The sequence below is a fragment of the Oncorhynchus gorbuscha genome, linkage group LG24, assembly GCF_021184085.1.
Source record: "Oncorhynchus gorbuscha isolate QuinsamMale2020 ecotype Even-year linkage group LG24, OgorEven_v1.0, whole genome shotgun sequence".
Taxonomy (NCBI): domain Eukaryota; kingdom Metazoa; phylum Chordata; class Actinopteri; order Salmoniformes; family Salmonidae; genus Oncorhynchus; species Oncorhynchus gorbuscha.
The window spans coordinates 27,663,355-27,685,276 of NC_060196.1; the positions used below are offsets into that span (position 1 = coordinate 27,663,355).

General features: G+C 44.2%; 2 protein-coding genes and 1 pseudogene across 5 annotated transcripts; all 3 read left to right on the forward strand.

The window, feature by feature from the left end:
* The first annotated feature begins 6,237 nt into the window (after positions 1 to 6,237).
* LOC124012599 (elongation factor 1-alpha, oocyte form) lies at positions 6,238 to 13,923 on the forward strand. 3 transcript variants are annotated; one of them, XM_046326398.1, is made up of 8 exons: positions 6,238 to 6,358; positions 7,087 to 7,244; positions 7,868 to 8,047; positions 8,139 to 8,435; positions 8,530 to 8,680; positions 8,769 to 9,025; positions 9,113 to 9,347; positions 9,448 to 9,864. In XM_046326398.1, the coding sequence occupies exons 2-8, from the start codon at positions 7,101 to 7,103 to the stop codon at positions 9,567 to 9,569; spliced, it is 1,386 nt and encodes a 461-aa protein (XP_046182354.1). In that variant the 5' UTR covers positions 6,238 to 6,358; positions 7,087 to 7,100; the 3' UTR covers positions 9,570 to 9,864. The 3 variants fall into 3 exon arrangements, with proteins under 3 accessions (XP_046182354.1, XP_046182353.1, XP_046182352.1); XM_046326397.1 differs by lacking the exons at positions 6,238 to 6,358; positions 7,868 to 8,047; positions 8,139 to 8,435; ... (2 more) ...; positions 9,113 to 9,347; positions 9,448 to 9,864 and adding exons at positions 10,830 to 10,940; positions 11,459 to 11,638; positions 11,748 to 12,044; ... (2 more) ...; positions 12,914 to 13,148; positions 13,481 to 13,923 and having other exon boundaries at positions 7,081 to 7,133; XM_046326396.1 differs by lacking the exons at positions 6,238 to 6,358; positions 7,087 to 7,244; positions 7,868 to 8,047; ... (3 more) ...; positions 9,113 to 9,347; positions 9,448 to 9,864 and adding exons at positions 10,064 to 10,216; positions 10,791 to 10,940; positions 11,459 to 11,638; ... (3 more) ...; positions 12,914 to 13,148; positions 13,481 to 13,923.
* A 965-nt stretch (positions 13,924 to 14,888) lies between these two features.
* Positions 14,889 to 18,187, forward strand: LOC124012196 (annotated as a pseudogene).
* Positions 18,188 to 18,728: 541 nt separating this feature from the next.
* Positions 18,729 to 21,612, forward strand: LOC124012973 (60S ribosomal protein L11). 2 transcript variants are annotated; one of them, XM_046327071.1, is made up of 6 exons: positions 18,729 to 18,804; positions 19,518 to 19,668; positions 19,800 to 19,906; positions 20,403 to 20,534; positions 20,652 to 20,762; positions 21,537 to 21,612. In XM_046327071.1, the coding sequence occupies exons 1-6, from the start codon at positions 18,799 to 18,801 to the stop codon at positions 21,564 to 21,566; spliced, it is 537 nt and encodes a 178-aa protein (XP_046183027.1). In that variant the 5' UTR covers positions 18,729 to 18,798; the 3' UTR covers positions 21,567 to 21,612. The 2 variants fall into 2 exon arrangements, with proteins under 2 accessions (XP_046183027.1, XP_046183026.1); XM_046327070.1 differs by lacking the exon at positions 18,729 to 18,804 and adding an exon at positions 18,946 to 18,993.
* The last annotated feature ends 310 nt before the right edge of the window (positions 21,613 to 21,922 follow it).

Sequence of the window (21,922 nt, forward strand, 5' to 3'; positions counted from 1 at the left end):
ATCACTTCACATGTTAGGTTTATATATTTGTTCAGTATATACTGTCTATTGCTTATTGAGACACACTAATATAAAAACAAGGCTGTTGCCGGTGGTCACAATCTTAACTGCCTGTTAAGCCATCAGGAAGATTCAGAACTGATATGAGCGGACAACCAGCACCATGCCTCTCTGCCAGACACAGCCCACTCTCTCTTCCCGAGTTAGTGTGTGAAATAAGACTTCAGCTGTTGCTTGTTGTAGCTGTGTGTGCTGCTGACATTAAATCAAATCACAACTTCAGCACTGAATGGGAATCACTGTCTAGGGTTGACTTATCTGTCTCTTAGTCTGTGCCGCTCTGACATTGCTCGTCCATTTATTCTTATTCATCATTCCTTTACTTAGATTTGTGTGTCCTGGGTATATGTTGTGAAATTGTTAGATATTACTGCACTGGCAGAGCTAGAAACAAGCGTTTCGCTACACCCACAGTAAATCTGCTAAACATGTGACAAATCAAATTTGTTTTGATGTATAATAGCGCTACCACTGTGAGGCAATCTGAATGTCATGAGATTCTCATCTACAGTGGCTACCGACGGGGAACAAAGGTTGTGTGATATATTTATATGCTGGTGTGAGCCACTCCGGGACATGGTGAGTAATTGGTGAGTGTAAGTATGTGTCTAGGAATGGGGAGGGGTGTGTGGGTTGGAGAGCCAGCCACACGGACAGCTGCAGTTATTTCTTTCAACTGCCTCCAATCTCCCTGAGTCAAGTTATCCGCGGCATTTCAGTGTGTGTGAGTGTGTGTCGTTGTAGATGACTGTGTGTTTTATGTACGTGTTCTTTATCTGGGTGTCACTGAGTGAAGAGGTAGGGTTTCAGATGTTTACAGAAGAGGTTGGACTGGTCTGAACAGGAGCTGCCCTCCTGTAAGGGCTATAGGAGGGCCAAGAGACCAGAGGTGACAGAACGGAGTGTTTGAGCATAGCCTGAATGTACAGAGGGGCAGTTCTTCTGGCTCCTGTAGGCAAGTACCATGGTCTTGTAGTGGATGCAAGCTTTGACTAGAAGCCAGTGGAGTGTGCAGAAGAGCAGTGTGACAAGGAGAACTTGGGACGGTTGAACACCAGGCGGTTGCAACATTCTGGATAAGTTGATGGCATAAGCGGGGAGCCCAGCCAACAGCAAGTTGCAGTAGCCCAGACGGGAGATGACAAATGCCTGGATTAGGACCTGTGACGCTTCCTGTGTGAGGTAGGGTTGTACTCTGCACATGTTGTAGAGCAACCTTCCCCGGGAGGAAGTGCAGCTCTGTCTTGCAGAGGTTGAGCTTGAGGTGGTGGGCCGACATCCAAGCTGAGGTATCGGCAAGGCACGCAGAGATGCGTGTCACCATCTGGGTGTAAGAAGGGGAGAGGTAGTGGAGTGTCATCCGCATAGCAATGATAGGAGAGACCATGTGAGGATATGACGGAGCCAAGTGACTTGGTGTATAGAGAGACGAAAGGGTCTAGAACCGAGCCCTGCGGGATACCAGTAGTGAGAGCACAGTGCAGACACAGACCCTCTCCACGCCACCTGGTAGGAGCGGCCTGCCAGGTGGGATGCAATCCATGAGTGTGCAGAGCCTGAGCCGCCCAGCCCTGAGAGGGTGGAGAGGAGGATCTGATGGTTCAGTGTCGAAGGCAGCAGATAGGTCTAGGAGGATGAGAACAGCGGAGAGAGAGTCAGCTTTGGCAGTGCGGAAACAGCACGCTCAAGTGTTTTGCAAAGAAATTCCAGGATACCGGTCTGTCGTTTTTGATGTCAGAGGGGTCTTTTTTTTTTTACTTAAAAAAAAGTTTTACCCTGGCCATTTAAAAGTTAGAGGGAACGCAGCCAATGGTCAGGGATGAGGGAAATGAGGAATGGGAGAAGGTCTCCAGTGATGGTCTGGAGGAGGGGATGGGGTTGTCGGGCGGCCGGACATAACTAGTTGCAGGATTTCATCTGGAGAGAGAGGGGAGAAAGAGATCAAGGCATAGGGTAGTTCTGTGTGAATGGGGCCAGTGGACTCAATAGGCTGAGTTAATGAGGAGCAAATGATGTCAACCTTCTTTTCAAAGTGATTGATAAAGTTGTCCGTAGAGGGAGAGTTTCCTAGGGTTAGAGGCAGAGGCTTGACATTTTGAATGATAGAGGCTGGCTTTAGCAATAGCCCCAGAAGAACATAAGGTAGAGAGGAAGGACGGAAAGGATGATAGGTCCTCCAGAATTTTTTTCCATTTTTGCTCAGCTGCCTGTAAACTTGCAATGAGTCACTCAGACACAGAACAGGAGGGGAGGTGAGTAGGCTCCATGGGGGGAAACCTGTAATTAATGTGGCACTCCAGTCTCCTTTTCACCTCCATTTAACACCTGCTTTACTTAACAAAAGGTGGTACAGGTAAAGTCATCATCATATGCTTCAGTCCTAACCCGGCTAGCCGAACTGCATACTCCCTTAAAATACCTTCACTTGAAAAACGAGAAAAAAACGACAATTTTACTGTCTGTCCCTTAATAGTCAGAATTAATCTAAGGTCACCCAGGAAATCTGTCATAAATTGGAGGGAGGCTGATGACATCGACTTCCCATCAAACCAACTCCTTGATTGCCATACTCATTGAAGTTTGCTGTTGTGTCTGAAAGAAAAGAAAAAAAACTTTCTCAAAACGCTATTTAATTATTTCTTTATTTTACCCTTTTGTGTGTGTGCTTTAATGTATTTATACTTGGGATATTGCTTTTCAACAGTAAAAGTTCAAAACAGAGTCTATAATCCAGTCAATCTGGAGGAACCGACTGCCTCTTGACAGCAGGTTGCCTCGGGAAGTTTTCAGACACCTGCTCAGCATCTGAGGGAAACACTCTTTGAATCAGTCATAGGGCAGGAACGGAAAACAAGGAGAGAAATAGGGACTCTTATCCCAGGTTCCTAAATGATTGATTAGGGGAATGGACTGCATTTAGAAAGAGGGAAAGAACCTTAAGACCAGCAGAGGGAAACGAATAGAAGGGGAAGCACAGGGACAAGACATGATAATCAATGACAAAACATGACATTTTCAACAGTAAAAGTTCAAAAGTCACTGGAGGATGCCTTACAGCATAGTTTTCTCCTAGTCCCTCTTTGTCAGTCATACCTGCTCTTATCCCCTTCCCCTTTCTGGTGGACTGCATTTATTCCGTCCTTTAGCCTGTAATCATTGCACTACAGTGAATGCTCAAGCACCTCCTAACTACTTCCCACTTTGTTTCACCTACTTGTAAAATAAACTTAGCTGAATATTCATAACACAACATATGATTGTCATATTTTATATGTCACATTTTAAAGCTGAATGCTTATTGTTGTCACTGCGTCCCTATTAAAAACGGGAATAGATCTAGGAACCGAGAGTGTCTCTTCATAAGATTGTTGGGTGTGGTTTAGCAATGGTTTCATTTTTCAAGTTTGGGTAGCATTGGGCGTCAGCAAGCCAACCCAAGGGTGTAGATTCAACAAATTGTCCTTTTGTGAAGACTGTAGTTAAGATTCCATTCGCCTGCTCTTCTGGTTTTAGTGCTGAAACCACCCTTTACTTGTTGGCCTTTTTTACTGTGTTATTCTGTACTAGATCCTTCCTCATTCTTAAAGGAAGACGCAGTACTGTATCATCTTTGGGGATTAGGGACAACCAGGGCACATTTCCTGTGATTAGTTCATTTATGACAAATGTGCTAACATTTTTGACATGTAAAACCCAGCCAAATATGTGAGCCAAAGTAATGGAATGGGGAAACGTTAATGGAATAAACCATTTGTCCTGTTTTCTGATATATCAGGCCAACACTTCTTAAAAGATTCTCCTGAACCTTCTGAGGAAGGCGATTGACACGCTGAAATGTAAGCCTATTAGTTTGTCCTGAATAAACCTAAAGATCCATGCAGCTTTCTGAGTGCTCCTCTTTCTTCTTTGGGATCGTCAACTTATAGCTGGCAGGGTAAGATGTTTTTTTTTTCTGGTCCCCTGAAATCCTGTTCCTGGCCAATGCATCTGCGCTTTCATTCACCTTTGCTTCCCCCTGTTCTTTTTTCAACCTCTTCCGGCTTCCCATCCTATGTCTCCTCTCTTCCTCGGACACTATCTGTGCATTCGCCCACTATCTGTAACGTGGTTTGTGAGCACCCTTCTCTCTCGCACTCGCTCTCTCACCCACTCTCTCTTTCCCCCTCTCACTTGTGCTGTGAGCTGATTGAAAGCAGCAGCTGAGCTCTGTGACTGTTACCTGAACTGAGGAAAAGATAGTCGGGCAGTGCCGTCACCACGCCAAGGGATGCCAGCTGTTCTATGTCAGGCATTCAACGGTGATGGGACAGTACGGAGACTGCAGGGCACTGAGTCGGACCTCTGTGACCTCTCCACAGCACCCAAAACACAGAATGGACTTCCACAGCATCCTTTGGAATAGGCTCAATAGATCAGAATATATGGATCATATATTGGGCAAATGTCAATATCCACATCATCAAATCTTTGTGGTGCTGGGAATGAAATAAATCAAATGTTTATATTGTAGTTTGTTTGTTTTTTGGAAAAGGTTGACTGAAATCTAAAAACATGCATTTTCCTCACTAATATTTACCATAAAACAGACTCACTGACTAGGCTATGGGGAAAAGCAACTGTAGAATGTAGAACTGCAATTAGGTACATCACCCAACTTTGATCCAGTGTTATAGAATTTAACATTGCTTGTGGACTGGGTGGGCAACTCAACAGAGGTTTAACATGGCGAGGTTTAACATGGCTTTTGCTATATTTATTGGAGAATTGGCTTGACCAATATGATCATTATGGGAAGCACTCAGTGTTAGCATTATACTCTGCGAATGTGACTGGAGAATCTAGCAGGACTCCCTCACACTCATTGATCACTGTAGTCACTCAACTTGGCCTTGTCTGAACGTCTTTAGAATCTGAATGTGTGTGAGATGTGGTGGAGGTGCCCTCCAGGCCATTGAAACAATGAGCCTGGCTCTCCCTTTTCAGTGCACTGTTTGAGTGAAAATCTCTGGATTTGTTATGCTGATTGGGTCACCTAGAGTCAATACAGGTTGATGGTGATAATGAGAAACTCAAGGGCATTTATTTTCTGTCTAGTGTAGCCTGCTCCTGAGGCAATAATCCAAGAAATGTGATTCTCTTAATTGACAGTTTATGGTCCACAGAGGAAAAATCATATAAATTTGATATGACAATTGTGTAAACACTATGTACTAACGTTGAAAAAATGTATGAAATAATAGATTTTCCTTTCTAGAAAACAGGCCTTGATCATCTCACTCAGGTTTATGAGACAGAGTGGCGATTGGTTTGTTGAGATAACTAATCACATTCAACATACAGTGGGGAGATTTATTTTCAGATAACAGTTTAACTCTGTCAGTTGAGTTATTGAATGAATCTCTGATTTATTGTTCATGTTTTTCTAATGCCAATAAAGAGTGTGTTTGAACAGTGTTATAGGGAAAAAGACAGAGACAACATATTAGATTGTATACAAATAATTATAAAATTCAAAACATTTGAGGTGAAGTAGAATGGTTTGTATTGACAATTTTTGTTTCGTTGTAGAAGAAAAGCCAGAGTGAGGCTGACAATTAGGATGGTAATGCAGCAATGTATCAAGTAGCCCCTTATGGGAATCATCAATGTTCTCAAACCTCCAGCATCATCATTGAATATGATAGATTTTCAAGAAGAAGCAGACATTCCAGAAAATCAAAATATTTGAGGTCCAATGATAAGCAAGTCTTGACCACTTGGGGTTATTTAATCAATTTATCAATTACCAAGCTATGTTCTTTTTAGATTATTTGATTGAATCAGAAAGGATTACTTTCAAAATTGAAAAGATTTTAAATCATGACATATTAATTCAGGCGAGGATCGTTTTTCTGGTTTCGGCTAGAAGGGAGACAGACAGTTTATGTATGATCAGAAATTACTTTTGTAGAAGGTTATGAGAATTTACGCAGCAGGTTATGAGAATTAACGTGGTAAATTCTGAGAATTTAGGTAAAGGTTCGGAAAGGGGTTAGCGAAGAGCTAAAAAGAAGACAGAAAATCAACTTTTGATGTAAACTTGAAATAACCTGTATTCCCTCTATCCTTGACCAGTTTTTCGCTGAATTGTGTGTGATTTGCGGATTCGAATAGGGAGGGGGAAGGAAGCGGGGGTGCAACCCAATCTGGCCACCTCCCCGTGTATAAAACTCCAACTCAACCATCATTCTTTCTCTTTCTGTTACCTGGTTAAGGGCAACAGCAGTGGTAGTAGCAGTGTGATTTCGTAGTGACACCGGTAAGCGCGTTTATCATCAAGTGGTTTCAAAAATGGGCCTAATCTTTTCTTGAATTTACAAGTGGTTATGTTTTTACATTTTTTTTTTCATAGCTAGCCGTATTGCGAAAATGTACTATAGCGAATACATTTGTTATCTTCTGTCTGTCGTTTCAATTAACCTGTGGATTTGATGGTGTAACGGCAAGGATGCTGTGATTAGTTACTTTATACAAATGGCCGTAATGTTGTCTTTACTGAAGTTTTTAGTTTGTCAGAAAATTACACTTTTCGGTTGGGGGAGGGGAAACTGGGGGGGAGAACAAAGGATACTAAAGCAGTGGTCTGTGTGGCTGAGTAGCTAAATGGAATGTCTGTCTTCCATTAAAGTGAATTGCACGGTAGCCCAGGCGACAGTTGTCGAGTCGTGATAGCTAAATTCCTCTCGGATATTTGGAAATCTTTCTGTAACTTAACACGACGTGGCCCAGAAGTAACACGTGTCTCGTTTGGCCCATGGCGGACTAAGGCCTACGTGGTCATGGCTCATTCACCCTTTGTCAAATCGCATCGGATGAGTTAACATTGTCGAGTGGTGACTCTTAAAACATTTTTTATGGGGTCCTGTTCTTAATGAGATGTATTATATTTTTGGACCATCGACAAAAGATTAGTGACCTGCGTTTTCTTTGCAGCTATATTCCAAGAGGCAATGTGGCTTAGCTAAGTGGTTTCTCATTTTATTTCAGAAACTTAAGCGAACATGGGAAAGGAAAAGATCCACATCAACATCGTGGTCATTGGCCATGTCGACTCCGGGAAGTCCACCACCACCGGCCATCTGATCTACAAATGCGGAGGCATTGACAAGAGAACCATTGAGAAGTTCGAGAAGGAGGCTGCTGAGGTAAGCATTTCCTAAACTCGTTGGTTACAATACTTTGGATTAAATGGCGACGCCAGCATGGTCTTTGAACGGCGAAGCCGGTAGGGTGTGTAACGAGTACGCGCATGTGGGGTGGCGCTTGCGCGCGGGCCGAGCGTCCGGGTGATGACGATGCACTTTGTGTAATGGTGGCTGAGGCCTTCGTGGCTAGAAGGGTACAACGTGTGTGTGTGTGTGTGTGTGTATGTATATGTATATATATATATTTAGCTAATAACTTACTGAACACCGGCTACGGAAAGTGAACTCTAAGAAGTTGTCCCATCTCTAGTTCACAGCCTCTATTTCCACTTCATAAAATGCATAAATTACGTTTCTGAAAGTAGACTGAACAATCCATTTATATTTGTTTTTTAGTGTAAATTATTGGCTTAGTATCCAATAACATTCTAGGTTTGACCCTGAATGTTGTACTTGCTCACAATGCAATTTAACATGTAGCTTGGTCACATTGATTTGATTTAATGTAATAATTATTTTAACTTAAGCCTAATTGGGTAGATATGAGCTAAAAAAAATATTACAACTGTGTAGGCAATAGACTTAAGTGAAATAAACGCAAACTTGATTCTCTGCTTGTGTAGATGGGCAAAGGCTCTTTCAAGTATGCCTGGGTGCTGGACAAGCTGAAGGCTGAGCGAGAGCGTGGTATCACCATTGACATTTCCCTGTGGAAGTTCGAGACCGGCAGGTACTACGTCACCATCATTGATGCCCCTGGGCACAGAGACTTCATCAAGAACATGATCACCGGTACATCTCAGGTAAGTGGGGCCCACTGCAATTGGGCTGTACTGTTAATCTACAGCCTATTAGTTTAAGGTGGTGGGCTGACCAACCTTAATCCCCCCCCAGGCTGATTGCGCTGTGCTGGTCGTTGCTGGTGGTGTTGGTGAGTTTGAGGCCGGTATCTCAAAGAACGGGCAGACTCGTGAGCACGCTCTCCTTGCCTTCACTCTGGGAGTGAAGCAGCTCATCGTTGGCGTCAACAAGATGGACTCCACAGAGCCCCCTTACAGCCAGAAGCGTTTTGAGGAGATCCAGAAGGAGGTCAGCACCTACATCAAGAAGATCGGCTATAACCCTGCCACCGTCGCCTTTGTGCCCATCTCTGGATGGCATGGGGACAACATGCTGGAAGCCAGCGCCAACGTGAGTAGTCCATCCCAACAGTACACTACTGTGAAATAGTTGCCTGTCATTTGCATACATATTACTGTTTCTAAATGCTTTTCTCTTATTCCAGATGGGCTGGTTCAAGGGATGGAAGGTTGAGCGTAAGGATGGTAACGCCAATGGTGTGACTCTGCTGGAGGCCCTGGACAGCATCCTGCCCCCATCCCGCCCCACAGACAAGCCCCTTCGTCTGCCCCTCCAGGATGTTTACAAAATCGGTGGTAAGAATCTGTTAAACTTCATGAAAGTGACTGACACGCAAAGGTTTGGTTCTGCTAGTTGGTTAATCTACTCCTCTGGTTTCCTCAGGTATTGGAACTGTACCTGTGGGCCGTGTGGAGACAGGCACCCTGAAGGCCGGTATGATCGTCACCTTCGCCCCCGCTAACGTCACCACTGAAGTAAAGTCTGTGGAGATGCACCACGAGACCCTGGAATCGGCTATGCCCGGTGACAATGTCGGATTCAACGTCAAGAACGTGTCCGTCAAGGATATCCGTCGTGGCAACGTAGCTGGAGACAGCAAGAATGACCCTCCAATGGAGGCTGGCACTTTCACCGCTCAAGTAGGCATACTGTTTGTAGTTGGGCGGGGCAGGTTACTTCCCATGACAATTGTTCTTGTGCTAATTGACCACTCCTTGTTTTTCCAGGTAATCATCCTGAACCACCCTGGCCAGATCTCCCAGGGCTATGCCCCTGTGCTGGATTGCCATACTGCTCACATCGCCTGCAAGTTCAGTGAGCTCAAGGAGAAGATCGACCGTCGGTCTGGCAAGAAGCTTGAAGATGCCCCCAAGTTCCTGAAGTCTGGAGATGCTGCTATCGTTGACATGATCCCCGGCAAGCCCATGTGTGTGGAGAGTTTCCAGGAATACCCCCCTCTTGGTAAGTTATCCACATGCTCTCATCACCAAAACATTGATAATCCTTAAGGTCCTCTATGCTTCTGGCAAAATAGTAACGCTGCCTTTTCAATCTCCTGCAGGTCGTTTTGCTGTGCGTGACATGAGACAGACAGTCGCTGTCGGTGTCATCAAGGCTGTTGACAAGAAGGCCGCCTCAAGCGGCAAGGTCACAAAGTCTGCCGTTAAGGCCGGTAAAAAGTGAATTCCCCTCCCACAGGACGTCCCTCAGGTAGCGGGGTCTGCTGCCCTACATCCTGCGGCGTCTCAAAACCTAAGCTCTATACTTAAGGACTGGTTAATGCTGATTAAAACTCATCGTAAAAGTTTCCGCAGGAAAGGAACCCAACGTGGAGACACTTGTGGATTCTTCATTTCAGGCGGTGCCTCTTTCAGTTAAATTGTGTAAATGGTTGAACGGAACCTGTTATGATTCTACTATTAAATTGGAAGGAAACTGCTGATAACTAATAAAGGTCTTTAAATGTCTTGACCAAAAATCCTGCTGTCGTTTTCCTTAATCCTTTGTCCTTTGTGTGCTTGTAGTTCAGTAGGAGCTGCTCCATAGGGTAGGACAAGTGCAATGCTGTATGTAACTGGTCTTTGCAGCTGTTTTGACACATCCTATCCCTGACAGCTGCAGGGCTGTGCCCAGTGCTGGGTTTTTGCAGTCCAATCACCTTGGTGGGTTACACTGGTGCAACCAATAGCACCCTATTTTATTGATGACAGCAGTGCTTTAGCATTTGCTGTTCTCCCGCCCCTCACAGCACCAGTATAAAAAGAAATGTGAGATCAAATTCTTCCCTTTTTCTCCGGTCTAAAGCAGGGATAACGGTAAACCTATCGCAGGTTAGTGTAACAGAATGCTTATTTCAGGATATACTGGTCGTTAATGGCTTGTGGCTAAGCTACTCTTAACACTGTTCGCTTAAAATTGTGATAATGGGATGGTCATGAGTCGTGCTAGCCTAACAAGTATCATCTTCACGAGCATGATTAAGGACCGGTCTAATTGTACTAGAGATTAGTGTTTCTATCTGCTCGCTCATTTGGATTCATAAATGGTCATGAGTCCACTGCTCGGTCCAACATAGTTGACCGCATCATGTTCAGTGGTTAACTAGCTACCAGCGAACTAAAATGTTAACTAATGGGTTAGACGTGTGGACTAACTCCACGACTAGGCGGGGGTGTATGACTTTGGCTGTGGTAACTAGTGACGACCCAACATGGCCGGCTCGCTAGTCCACCGATTTAACATGGAGGACGATTTGCGGATAGCACATGGTGCATGAGTCAGTGGTGCCGCTGGGCGTCAAAGGCATCAACATTGTATGCATCTCCTGCTACCATGTTATTTGCATGCGTATTTTGTGTAAATGTATTTGTGCATCGGTAGTTACGTCAGTTTCCTTTCAATCAGTAAATCATGGGAAAGGAAAAGATCCACATCAACATCGTGGTCATTGGCCATGTCGACTCCGGGAAGTCAACCACCACCGGCCATCTTATCTACAAATGCGGAGGCATTGACAAGAGAACCATTGAGAAGTTCGAGAAGGAGGCTGCTGAGGTAGGTTTGGGCGCTCTGACATTTCTCGATTTTTTTTTTGTTTGTCTGCAGCTATGAATAGCGACATAACGGGCGTGGTTACAGCTGAAAATCATTGGAAAGATTGCTTTGACACAAGCGACACCTACTGTACGATAGTGTGTATCGCTGTCAGTTGTGGCCAGTCATTCTGCGGTAACTAAATGCAAAAATGCCTTCTAAAAATGGTTTAATTGAGTCATTGAACTGCAACTCGTTCAGTCAAGGAATAAGAACTCAAAATTAAGATATGCAAATGATATGGTGGTCAAACGTATTTGGGCATCAGGAAATTGCTGGGAAAAAACTTGCTCAACTAGCAGAAAAATCTTATCTGATGGCAGTCATTTTGTGTTATGGATTTAAATGACAAAACTGCCAAAAAATTATATGCATTTGTAGTAGGCCTAATTGGGTAGATATGATCTAAAAACTATTACAACTGTGTAGGCAATAGACTTAAGTGAAATAAACGCAAACTTGATTCTCTGCTTGTGTAGATGGGCAAAGGCTCTTTCAAGTATGCCTGGGTGCTGGACAAGCTGAAGGCTGAGCGAGAGCGTGGTATCACCATCGACATTTCCCTGTGGAAGTTTGAGACCGCCAAGTACTACGTCACAATCATAGATGCCCCCGGACACAGAGACTTCATCAAGAACATGATCACTGGTACCTCTCAGGTAAAGAAAAGCTATAATAACCATTGCTGGTTTCCTGTTTCCTAATTATGAAATGATCAGTAGTGGCATTTTACCATGACGTTTGAAGTGTGTCATGTCTTTGTCTCAGGCTGATTGCGCTGTGCTGGTCGTTGCTGGTGGTGTTGGTGAGTTTGAGGCCGGTATCTCAAAGAACGGGCAGACTCGTGAGCACGCTCTCCTGGCCTACACTCTGGGAGTGAAGCAGCTCATCGTTGGCGTCAACAAGATGGACTCCACAGAGCCCCCTTACAGCCAGAAGCGTTTTGAGGAGATCCAGAAGGAGGTCAGCACCTACATCAAGAAGATCGGCTATAACCCTGCCACCGTCGCCTTTGTGCCCATCTCTGGATGGCATGGGGACAACATGCTGGAAGCCAGCCCTAACGTGAGTAGTCCATCCCCACAGTCCACTCCTCCGCAGCAGTGTAGTTTTAGGTGGTCATATGCCTAAATGATTAGGGCTGGAACATTATAGAAGGTAAAGCACTGACAGGTCAGCAAGCCTCATTCTAATTTTGATCCACACAAGAACAGTAACATTGTTTCTTCTGTTTCCAATTGCAGATGGGCTGGTTCAAGGGATGGAAGGTTGAGCGTAAGGAGGGTGGCGCTAATGGTGTGACCCTTCTGGAGGCTCTGGACTCTATCCTGCCCCCCTCCCGCCCCACCAACAAGCCTCTCCGTCTGCCCCTGCAGGACGTCTACAAAATTGGAGGTAAGAACCAGTTATAGATCAATATGTTTCAATATACTGGTTATTTCCTTTAGACATGACGAGGTGTGGCTCTTGTGGGTAAATACTTGTTTCCCTTTAGGTATTGGAACAGTGCCCGTGGGCCGTGTGGAGACTGGAACCCTGAAGGCCGGTATGATTGTCACCTTCGCCCCCGCTAACGTCACCACTGAAGTCAAGTCTGTGGAGATGCACCACGAGACCCTGGAAGCGGCTCTCCCCGGTGACAATGTCGGATTCAACGTCAAGAACGTGTCCGTCAAGGATATCCGTCGTGGCAACGTGGCTGGAGACAGCAAGAACGACCCTCCAATGGAGGCCGGCAACTTCACCGCTCAGGTGAGAGATGGGACAGATTTGAAATATTTCCAAGTCTACTTTCCTTCATGTCTCGTTTCTGGCCAAACATTTGCACTTTCATTAAATGTTTTTCTAAATTCAGTTTACCCACATTCCAACCCCTTGTCAATGTAGTTCTAGATTCTATCCCATCCTTACCCAACCTTTACCCCAATCCTCAGGTCATCATCCTGAACCACCCGGGCACCATCTCCCAGGGCTATGCCCCCGTGCTGGATTGCCATACCGCTCACATCGCCTGCAAGTTCAGCGAGCTCAAGGAGAAGATCGACCGTCGTTCCGGCAAGAAGCTTGAGGACAACCCCAAGGCCCTGAAGTCTGGAGACGCCGCCATCATCGTCATGGTGCCAGGAAAGCCCATGTGTGTGGAGAGCTTCGCCGCCTACCCTCCCCTCGGTGAGTCACACACCAATTCCTTATGATGACGATTATGGGTCTTATTGATGCAGTGCTATTGAAAAACGGAATGTTACGTGGGGGGGGGGGGGGGGGGGGTTGTTATCATCACTGTATAGGACCCATCTGGGTAATGTAGCCGTTTGGTGTTGAAAGAACTCGCCATACATTTACTGTTGATTGCTTGTAGGAAGGTGAAGAGATCTTACTTGCCTCAATACCTTACAACGTCACTTACAAAAACTCTTTAGGAACTACAATGACTACAATGACTGGATTATTCTGACACTCCATTCCAGTAACCATATCTCTTTGTTGCTGCATCGTTGCAGGTCGTTTTGCCGTGCGTGACATGAGGCAGACCGTGGCTGTTGGTGTCATCAAGGCCGTCGACAAGAAGGCTGCCAGCACTGGCAAGGTGACCAAGTCCGCCGTTAAGGCTGCCAAAGCTAAATGAATTCCTGCTCCAGACATCCAGCAACAACAAAGCGTGTCACCGGCATCCCATCCTGCAGTGTCTCAGAACCTGAGCTCTCTACTCAAGGACTGGCTAATGCTAATAAAAACCCATCGCAAAAATTTTCGCAGGAAAGGAAAGCAAATGTTCGAAGAATAATGCTTTAGGGGAAATTCTGATAAAATAAAAAACCATGAACATGAACCGCCAAAACGCTGAATCAGTTACTGTTGGATTCATACTGCTATCTACCATGAAATGATATGTTGTGTTAGAATATTCAAATAAAGTCTGGTTTCTGTTGCTGTGAAACATTGAGCTAATTGTCAAATTTTGGATTGATTTGCTGAATACACTCCATTGGTTTACAATATTGGCTACAAACAGAAAATAATAACAACTTAGATATCATTCACTGCCTCCATTTTAAGCATTCTCTCCTTTGAGTTACATCAGAAATGTACGTGAGAAATGTCAGTACTGTTGATTCCTATTTTCAGAGAAGAGTGATTTCTCAATAGGGGAAATTGTACCCCGCTAAATGTCGGCTACTGTCAAGGTAAGGGGTTCTGACAGAAGGAGAAACTAATTGCGTGGTTTTTATATACAAAAGCCTTCACAAGCCAGGTAGAGCATAACAAATCTTTATGGAATGGCGTCACATGAGTGAAACATCTTCCTTAATGTGTCCCTAGCAACACTGCACCTAGAATTCAGTCGTGCAATCCATGATCCACTGCTACAGAGACAGAGGGAGAAACGATCTATTATCTTTGAGTGATATGTGACATCACAGTTTGGAAATAGAAAGGGAATAGTGTCCGGAACCAGAAATACTTCAGCTGACACAGAGAGGAGCGATGGAGATGTTTCAATGTCCCCCTAGCAAGCTGCAATTTGTGTCAACGACGGGGCAATAGGTAAGTCTTAACAACCCCTGTAAAATGTCACAATGGTTGAATGATTTTCTAACAATCAGTCTGGGATTATGAAGAAATGGTTGCAAGCGAAGTTGTCGAGAGTAACATGTAGCCTGGTTTAGGTAAGGTCTAGGAAATCACAATACCGTGCTTAAAATGACATAGAACTTAGTAACATGATCTCTGATACTACGTTACTATGCACCCACTAAAGACTGAGCAAGGTTGTTTTTGTTATTGCGCGGTCCCGTCCCATATACTTTCAACCTAAAAGGAAGAGGATATTCAAATTCCATTTATGTCATTCTCCTTTCTCTGAATCGATTGATGTGTTTGTGTGCGTGTGTTGATCACAGTAGAAAGATGAACAGAACCACACCTCAGAGGAGGTCATCCTCCAGGAGACAGACCTCAGTTCCATCCACACCCCCTAGAGAGCCCCAGACAATTCCTCAATCATGGGCCCTCGCCAGGACCTCGTCCACCTCCGTCGACCTCCAAACTAGCCTGGGCAGAGAGGCAGTGGAGGGTGAGTATCTGGACAGACAAGATGGAGATGGAGGTAGCCCCATAGAGGACTCTCAGACTGGGGCATCGTTGGGTCAGGAGACTGATGGAAACTCCAGTACCCCAGCCACACACAACTCACCCCTCCCTAGGCAGAGACCACACCTGACAGGTAATAGCACGGTCAACCTGCTCGCTTCAATGGTATTGTTGATTGTCCTCATCTGATGTGGGTATCATTTCATGTCAAAGACGCTAAGACAATCAATCAGTAACATGTTACATTCATTCATCTTGCTAGAATCCATATTCTGAGTTGAGTGACTTTTTGCATCTGCAATGTTTTGGAGGCAGGGCACCCATGAGGCAGCGCACAATTGGCCCAGTGTCGTTGGCCATATTCTGAATGCCCAACCAGGCCGACCCGAGAGTCTCCCTGTAATATTATCTGTTGCACCTTATTCTTGTACTGGCATCTCACCTTTTAAAAAATCTCTTTGTTCACTCTCTGTGCCTCTTGTCCACTTGTTTCTTCTTATTAAGCACCACTTTCAATTCTTTGGTCACCCATGGTTTGTTGTCAGGAAATATGCTCATCTGAGACAGTCCTGCCAATACTTCGATCTGTCCACAGCCCAGAACCCCACACCAGGGTACGAGCTGGCCCCTATCACCCCAGAGCTGGCCCGCTGGATCAGGCTTCGGTCACAGAACCTCAAGCTCCGCCAGAGAGACCGCCAGTGGGCCGTGGACTTGGTCAACCATCTCCGGGACAGCCTGCTGGTCTTCCTCAAGAACAGTGACGAGCAGCCCTACTTCCAGTCAGCCTCTGTGCTCAACAGTGGTTCATACTACGAGATGGTTAAGGTACTCAATTCCATGAGACAGGAATTGTCTCTGGCTGGCGGCTCAATTAAAACCCATGAAAACAAAATAATTACCGGCAGCAAATGATCCACATTTTCACTAAAGGTGTGTTTTGATAAACATGGATGAACATTGAGCGACTGATTAGGCAGTATCTATGAGTCAATACTAAAGCTTATCTCTGACATACTGTACATAATAGGAAACGTGACATGCAAACATGGAGGTCGTTGTTCTTCTTGTGTTGAATGCTAGGTGTTGCTGTTTGTAAGTCTTCTGGATTTACAAATCTGGGTCTGTCAAACCTGCCTTAAGCATTCAGTGAGTATACTTTACTGTTATTAGAATCCTGTGAACGAAACGAAATAGCATGTAAATAATACATAGTACCTTTTACCATTGTGTGCCAACAGATACACAACCCAAATGAGTTTGACATGATGCTGAAGCTCCAGTCTCCTTCCCGCCTCAAAATGACTGAGCTGGACCAATACCACGGCCTGTTCTACGAAGTCGCCCTATCCCGACCGACGCGTGCCCACATACGGTCTTTCCTATTGGAAGATGGGCTCACCATCTCAGCCAGCAAGATCATAAGGGAAATGCACCGTCTGGTCCGAAAGTTCATCAGCACCTACAAAGGTGTGGTAACAGGTCTATATTCACCTGATTGTTTGGAAATGCAGTCATACAAGTGCTCACCTACCCATACTGTGTGTTTATATGCTGTATCTTGTCCGACTGGTTTATCTGTGGATGCTATGTTGTTGAGGGGTCAATATGAATCCGTGAGTCCTTGAGAGGTCAGTGGTCGTTGTCCACATCTCCAGCCACCTATATATATATTAGTAATATAAACTGTTTGTCTAAATATGACGTGGCACATACCTGTAGGCTTTTGTATGTTCTTTGATCAGCAGTGCCTGGAAATAGCTGGCGTTGGGTTGTGAAGAGGAAGCGTCCAAACTCCCCAGCGGTGACCCTTTCCCTGTTGGAGGTGGATAATGGGAAAGAGGAACTACTTTCTGTGGATGTGGTGCCCGCCTTGGAAGTGCCCTCCTCACAGAGCTGGCCTCTGGCTGCCCGCGCAGGCCCAGATGTGAACAACTGGCTGGGGAAGAAGACTCTCTCACCCACCAAACTTGCTTCTTTGTGCCCAAGAAACCGCCAGGGCGTAACCTCAGTGAGGCAGCTAAAGGTGTGTGTAACATTACATTGTTCTTGTGCCAGAGCCATAGATGTATGTGGATAGATTTTGTCACGATTGATACAGTGAATGTGAATGCTATTTTTCCTTTTATTGAAAATGATTCCCTTTTATTTGTGGCTGCTTGTCTACTGCAGAGAGTTGGAGTATTTCCTTTTCTCACATAGAAAAGGAACTAATCAAGACTCACGGGAACAAGAGGACCTGCTGTGAGAGCTCTGCAACCAAGTGCTGCCGGTCAGAATTCACTCTACTACAGCCTTTACCAGCACCTGTGACTCATTTATCCCTAATACTGAACAAATACCTTTATCTGAAGTCATCAACATCATGAACAATACCTCTCCTTCTCTCCTCCTCTTCTTTAGTAAGCAGTGCTTTAAGCTCCTCAAGTTTCTGATCGAGGGACTGAAGAAACGCTACCCTCAGGAGCTGGATGCTCTGTGCTCCTACCATGGGAAGACAGTCTTTCTACACACTCTTTCCATCAGGGCCCAGGACTCCCTGTGGACACCGCATCATCTGCCTGCCTGCTTCATGCACCTCCTAGGGGCCCTGGAGGGCCACGCAAGGAGTGGCCTGCTACCCCACTTCTTTGTCCCCAGCTCCAACCTCTTCGCTGCACCGACCTTCCCACGCAAAGCTCTGGTGTTTCTGACTGAGTCTCTGGAGGAGCAGAGGAGACAGGGGCTTCCCCTTTTAATGCCCCCGGCTCCTGCCCCACCACTGGCAGTACACTCCCCCAGTAACTCCCAGTCCCAGCCATCCATTGTTGTACAGCAGACTCATGTTATCCAGTCTACTATTATTCAGCCAGCCAAAGTTATTGAGACAAAAGCTTTAGTGAAAATGTTAAACATTTTAGCTTTGGTTGTGGCTTTGGTCTGTGTTGTTTGTTACCTCAGCCCATCAGTGGTAGGAAGGTAGCAGAGACAGTCCAATCTACAGCAGAGGGCGCTAAAATGTTATGCAGATGTAGAGAATGATAAGCCATTTTTAAACAGATTTTTATTTATCTTTAAATGATGTCTTTGCTCTTAATAATAAACACAATGAAAAAAGTAACATTTCTGTATTTGTATGTAAATGCTAAATATATGCAAATGACCAAGAATATAGTAGCTATACAATGTATTGTTTACTACTTCTGTCCACTACCCCAACGTACCCCAAACTTTTAAATAAAATATATTATTTATCAATGAAATACTTGTCCATCATGTATGATCCTATATGATTTATTATAGTGTGTGTGTGTGTGTGTGTGCATGTATAAAATCCTTGTGCATTGCAGTCCTTCTATAACAGAGTTGCTGGTCTGTTTTGAAGTCTGTATTAGGGCAGGACCTTCCAAAATCTGTATGGAAGGAAAGGTGATGGCAATTCTTTAAATCAAAACTAATGTAATGACATAACTGAGATGGATGACTAACTGATGGACGTCCTAACTGATTACATTACAATTTTCCATATTTTTTCTTTAATAAAGATTTTGAATTGTTGAATCTAAATATTATTATATAAGCCTAATTTAATACTGATAGATACAGTTTTACTGTACTTTATTATTGACTTTGGGCGCTTATGGAACCGTCCTTCAAATTCAGTATGTTACGTAGGGCCCATTTATTCGAACACTTCCCTATAAATATGCTGCGCCGGAAACGTCTCGTCCTCTTCTAGTGATTAAACATGGCGGTAAGTACAGCGTTTACACATAAAATGGCGAGATTTCTCGGTTTACAGTTTAAATCCACAATCATCAGCGTGTTATGGCCAACATCTCAATGTTTTTATAGCCAAATATGAGTAGATTCATGTGCAGCATTGGAATGACGTTGTATTACGGCCAAGATGTTATGGACCACTGATTTAATTGAAGCATCAGTAAGTGCTAGCGACATAGCTGTTGTAGTTGAGGTCTCTCTCCGAATACGTTTTTTCAATGCTTTGTTAGTTACCGCTAAATAGGTATCTGGAACGTCCGTATGCGAACCGTGCAAAAAATATTGTAAATATTCTGTAAGAAGTTGTGACATTTGATTCCGCAACATTTTAATGGCTAACTGTCTATTAGCAGTCGGGGATATGCACGGGCATGTCCGTGTGGCAGGTTTTAGTGGTTCACTTAGGAATGTAAATAACACTGAATCACGTTTTTGAAGGGATTTAAGTCGGTGTGAACACGTATGGCTTTTTGGGAACAGCTTAAAGATGGACTGTCGTCTATTGACCTGGATTTATTAGCTAGCTAACTAACGTTAACAGTAGTTAGCAACATGTTGCTAGTTCGGCTGCTAGCTAACTTAGCCAGCCTGCATAACAGGCAGCTGATGTATCCAAACAGAAGTTTCATTATTGGCTACAGTGTGTCAACCTTCCAGCCTCATGATATCTGTATATTTCAACAGGAACAGGGCGAGAAAAAGGAGAACCCCATGCGTGAGCTTCGCATCCGCAAGCTCTGTATGAACATCTGTGTTGGGGAGAGTGGTGACCGACTGACCCGTGCTGCTAAGGTGCTTGAGCAGCTGACAGGACAGACTCCTGTCTTCTCCAAGGGTAGGTAAACTGTCTTGATTCTGTGCTTTTAATCAGTGGCAGGGTGTTTGACTGTTAGGTAACAGACTGACACGTTCTGTTTGTCAGTGAAATGTGTTATGATTACAATTCCTTTCACCTGTCCTCCTCAGCCCGCTACACTGTGCGATCCTTCGGCATCCGCAGAAATGAAAAGATTGCTGTCCACTGTACCGTACGTGGAGCTAAGGCTGAGGAGATCCTGGAGAAGGGACTCAAGGTGCGCTTTCAATATTATTTATTAGAAACACTATTACATTTTTATGGATGTTTTAATGACCTTGCACATGTCTTAATTGCCCTTAATTTGTCAAGGGAATGTTTCTGACACCTTTGGTTGGGGCTTAGTGTAGTAGCCTTCATAACATTGGCTGCTGTTCCATGCGTTATTGAATTATGCATACTTTTAGGGCCTCAGGTAGCCCAGCGGCTAAGGGCGTTGTGCCAGTAAACATAAGGTAGCTGGTTTGAATCCCAGAGCCGACTAGGAGAGGTTTGTCAATGTGCCCTTGAGCAAGACCCTTAAACCCAATTTGCTCTGGAGAAATGTCTGCTAAATGACACATTTTGCATTGTATCACTCATGTTCAACTTCAACAAATGGTGTTTTATCTAGGGTGTGAACTTTGTCCACATGGTTAGGAATGTATTTAGTCAGATTGCTTGTAGTTGCTATATGTTGCCCTTCCTAATTGGTGTAAGGCATCCTTCCAAAGGTGCGTGAGTACGAGTTGAGGAAGAACAACTTCTCCGACACTGGGAACTTCGGCTTTGGCATCCAGGAACACATTGATCTGGGAATCAAGTACGACCCCAGCATCGGTATCTATGGACTGGACTTCTATGTCGTGAGTGGCTTCAAATGCTTTTTAAATAACTTGTCTTTACATGGCTGTTGGTATACAATAGTTTTTTGCATGCCTTCTAATCTCAACCACCCTCTTTCTCTCCTTTCATTCTGTCAGGTCCTTGGCAGACCTGGCTTCAGCATCGCTGACAAGAAGCAGAAAACCGGTCGCATCGGTTTCAGGCACCGTATCCGCAAAGAGGAGGCCATGCGCTGGTTCCAGCAGAAGGTGAGGCTGTTTGAGCTATGATCTGACTTATTTTGTTTGGTACGGGTGGTCAATGGTACCTGCAAATGGCTGGCGTTGATTTTTATTACAAGTACATCAGAAACATGAATGTGACATGTGTCTGAAACTCGTAGTTTACCAGTAAGATTCAGTCCCCTATTCCTAGGAGCAGTAATGCTTGAGTCTTTTAAAGCTGCAATGTCACTTTGGCAACCTGACAAAATTCAGATATTTTAAATCTGTCATTCTCATTGGAAGTCTGAAGTGGTAGATGTGTTCTATTTACAATATTTCTACTCTTCCTGTTAAGTTTATGCAGAATTGACATTTTGTACACCAGCTGAAAATATAATTATTTTTGGTGTCATAAATATATTACAGCAGTTTAGATGGTACAATGATTCTTTATGCTGTACTTGCTTGTTTTGTCACATTAACTGACATAGGTGAAATATTAGAATTTTAGCAATCAATAAATGGTGAGCTGTAACTGCATAGCATGTCAAACAAGCTTTGAGGCAGGTGTTGCCATTCGGCAGGAATGAAAACTGCATTCACACTGCCTATTTGCCTTTAAGATTGCCAATACCTGCTCTAATGCTATTGGAAGAGAACTGTCAGTTGACCCTTCAACATTTCTGTTGCAGGGCTATTGGTTTATGTACTTCATTGAACATTTTGTATTGTCTGGATTTTTGACAAGTATGCCATTTCTCCTGATTTGAGGTGACTTCTTTTCTGGGCATTGTAAGCTAATTGTTCTCTTCTTTACAGTATGATGGGATCATCCTCCCCGGGAAGTAAAGGATCACCATTGGCCTTGTTCATAACAATAAAATGTAAAAAATAACTTTGTTCTGTGATTATTAAGTAATGTGTTATGTATCTTATGCTGGCTTTATAGTTAAGTGAATCCAGATTTAGTTTAATCGTTCATTAATGGAAATGTATGTTAATGGGGTTACAGTGATGTGTATTAAATTGGAAGAACGGCGCTTGCTATTTTAAAGGGTAAATATTAATATGCAACATTAGTGTTGTGGTTAAGAGCAGGCTGTATGGGTCTGTATCACGGTTTTTTCCTCTGAAGCGTCCATTGTAAAATAAGATGTATGCAACACTATTTGCCCAGTTCGAGTAATCTAACTTTTAATTTGTAT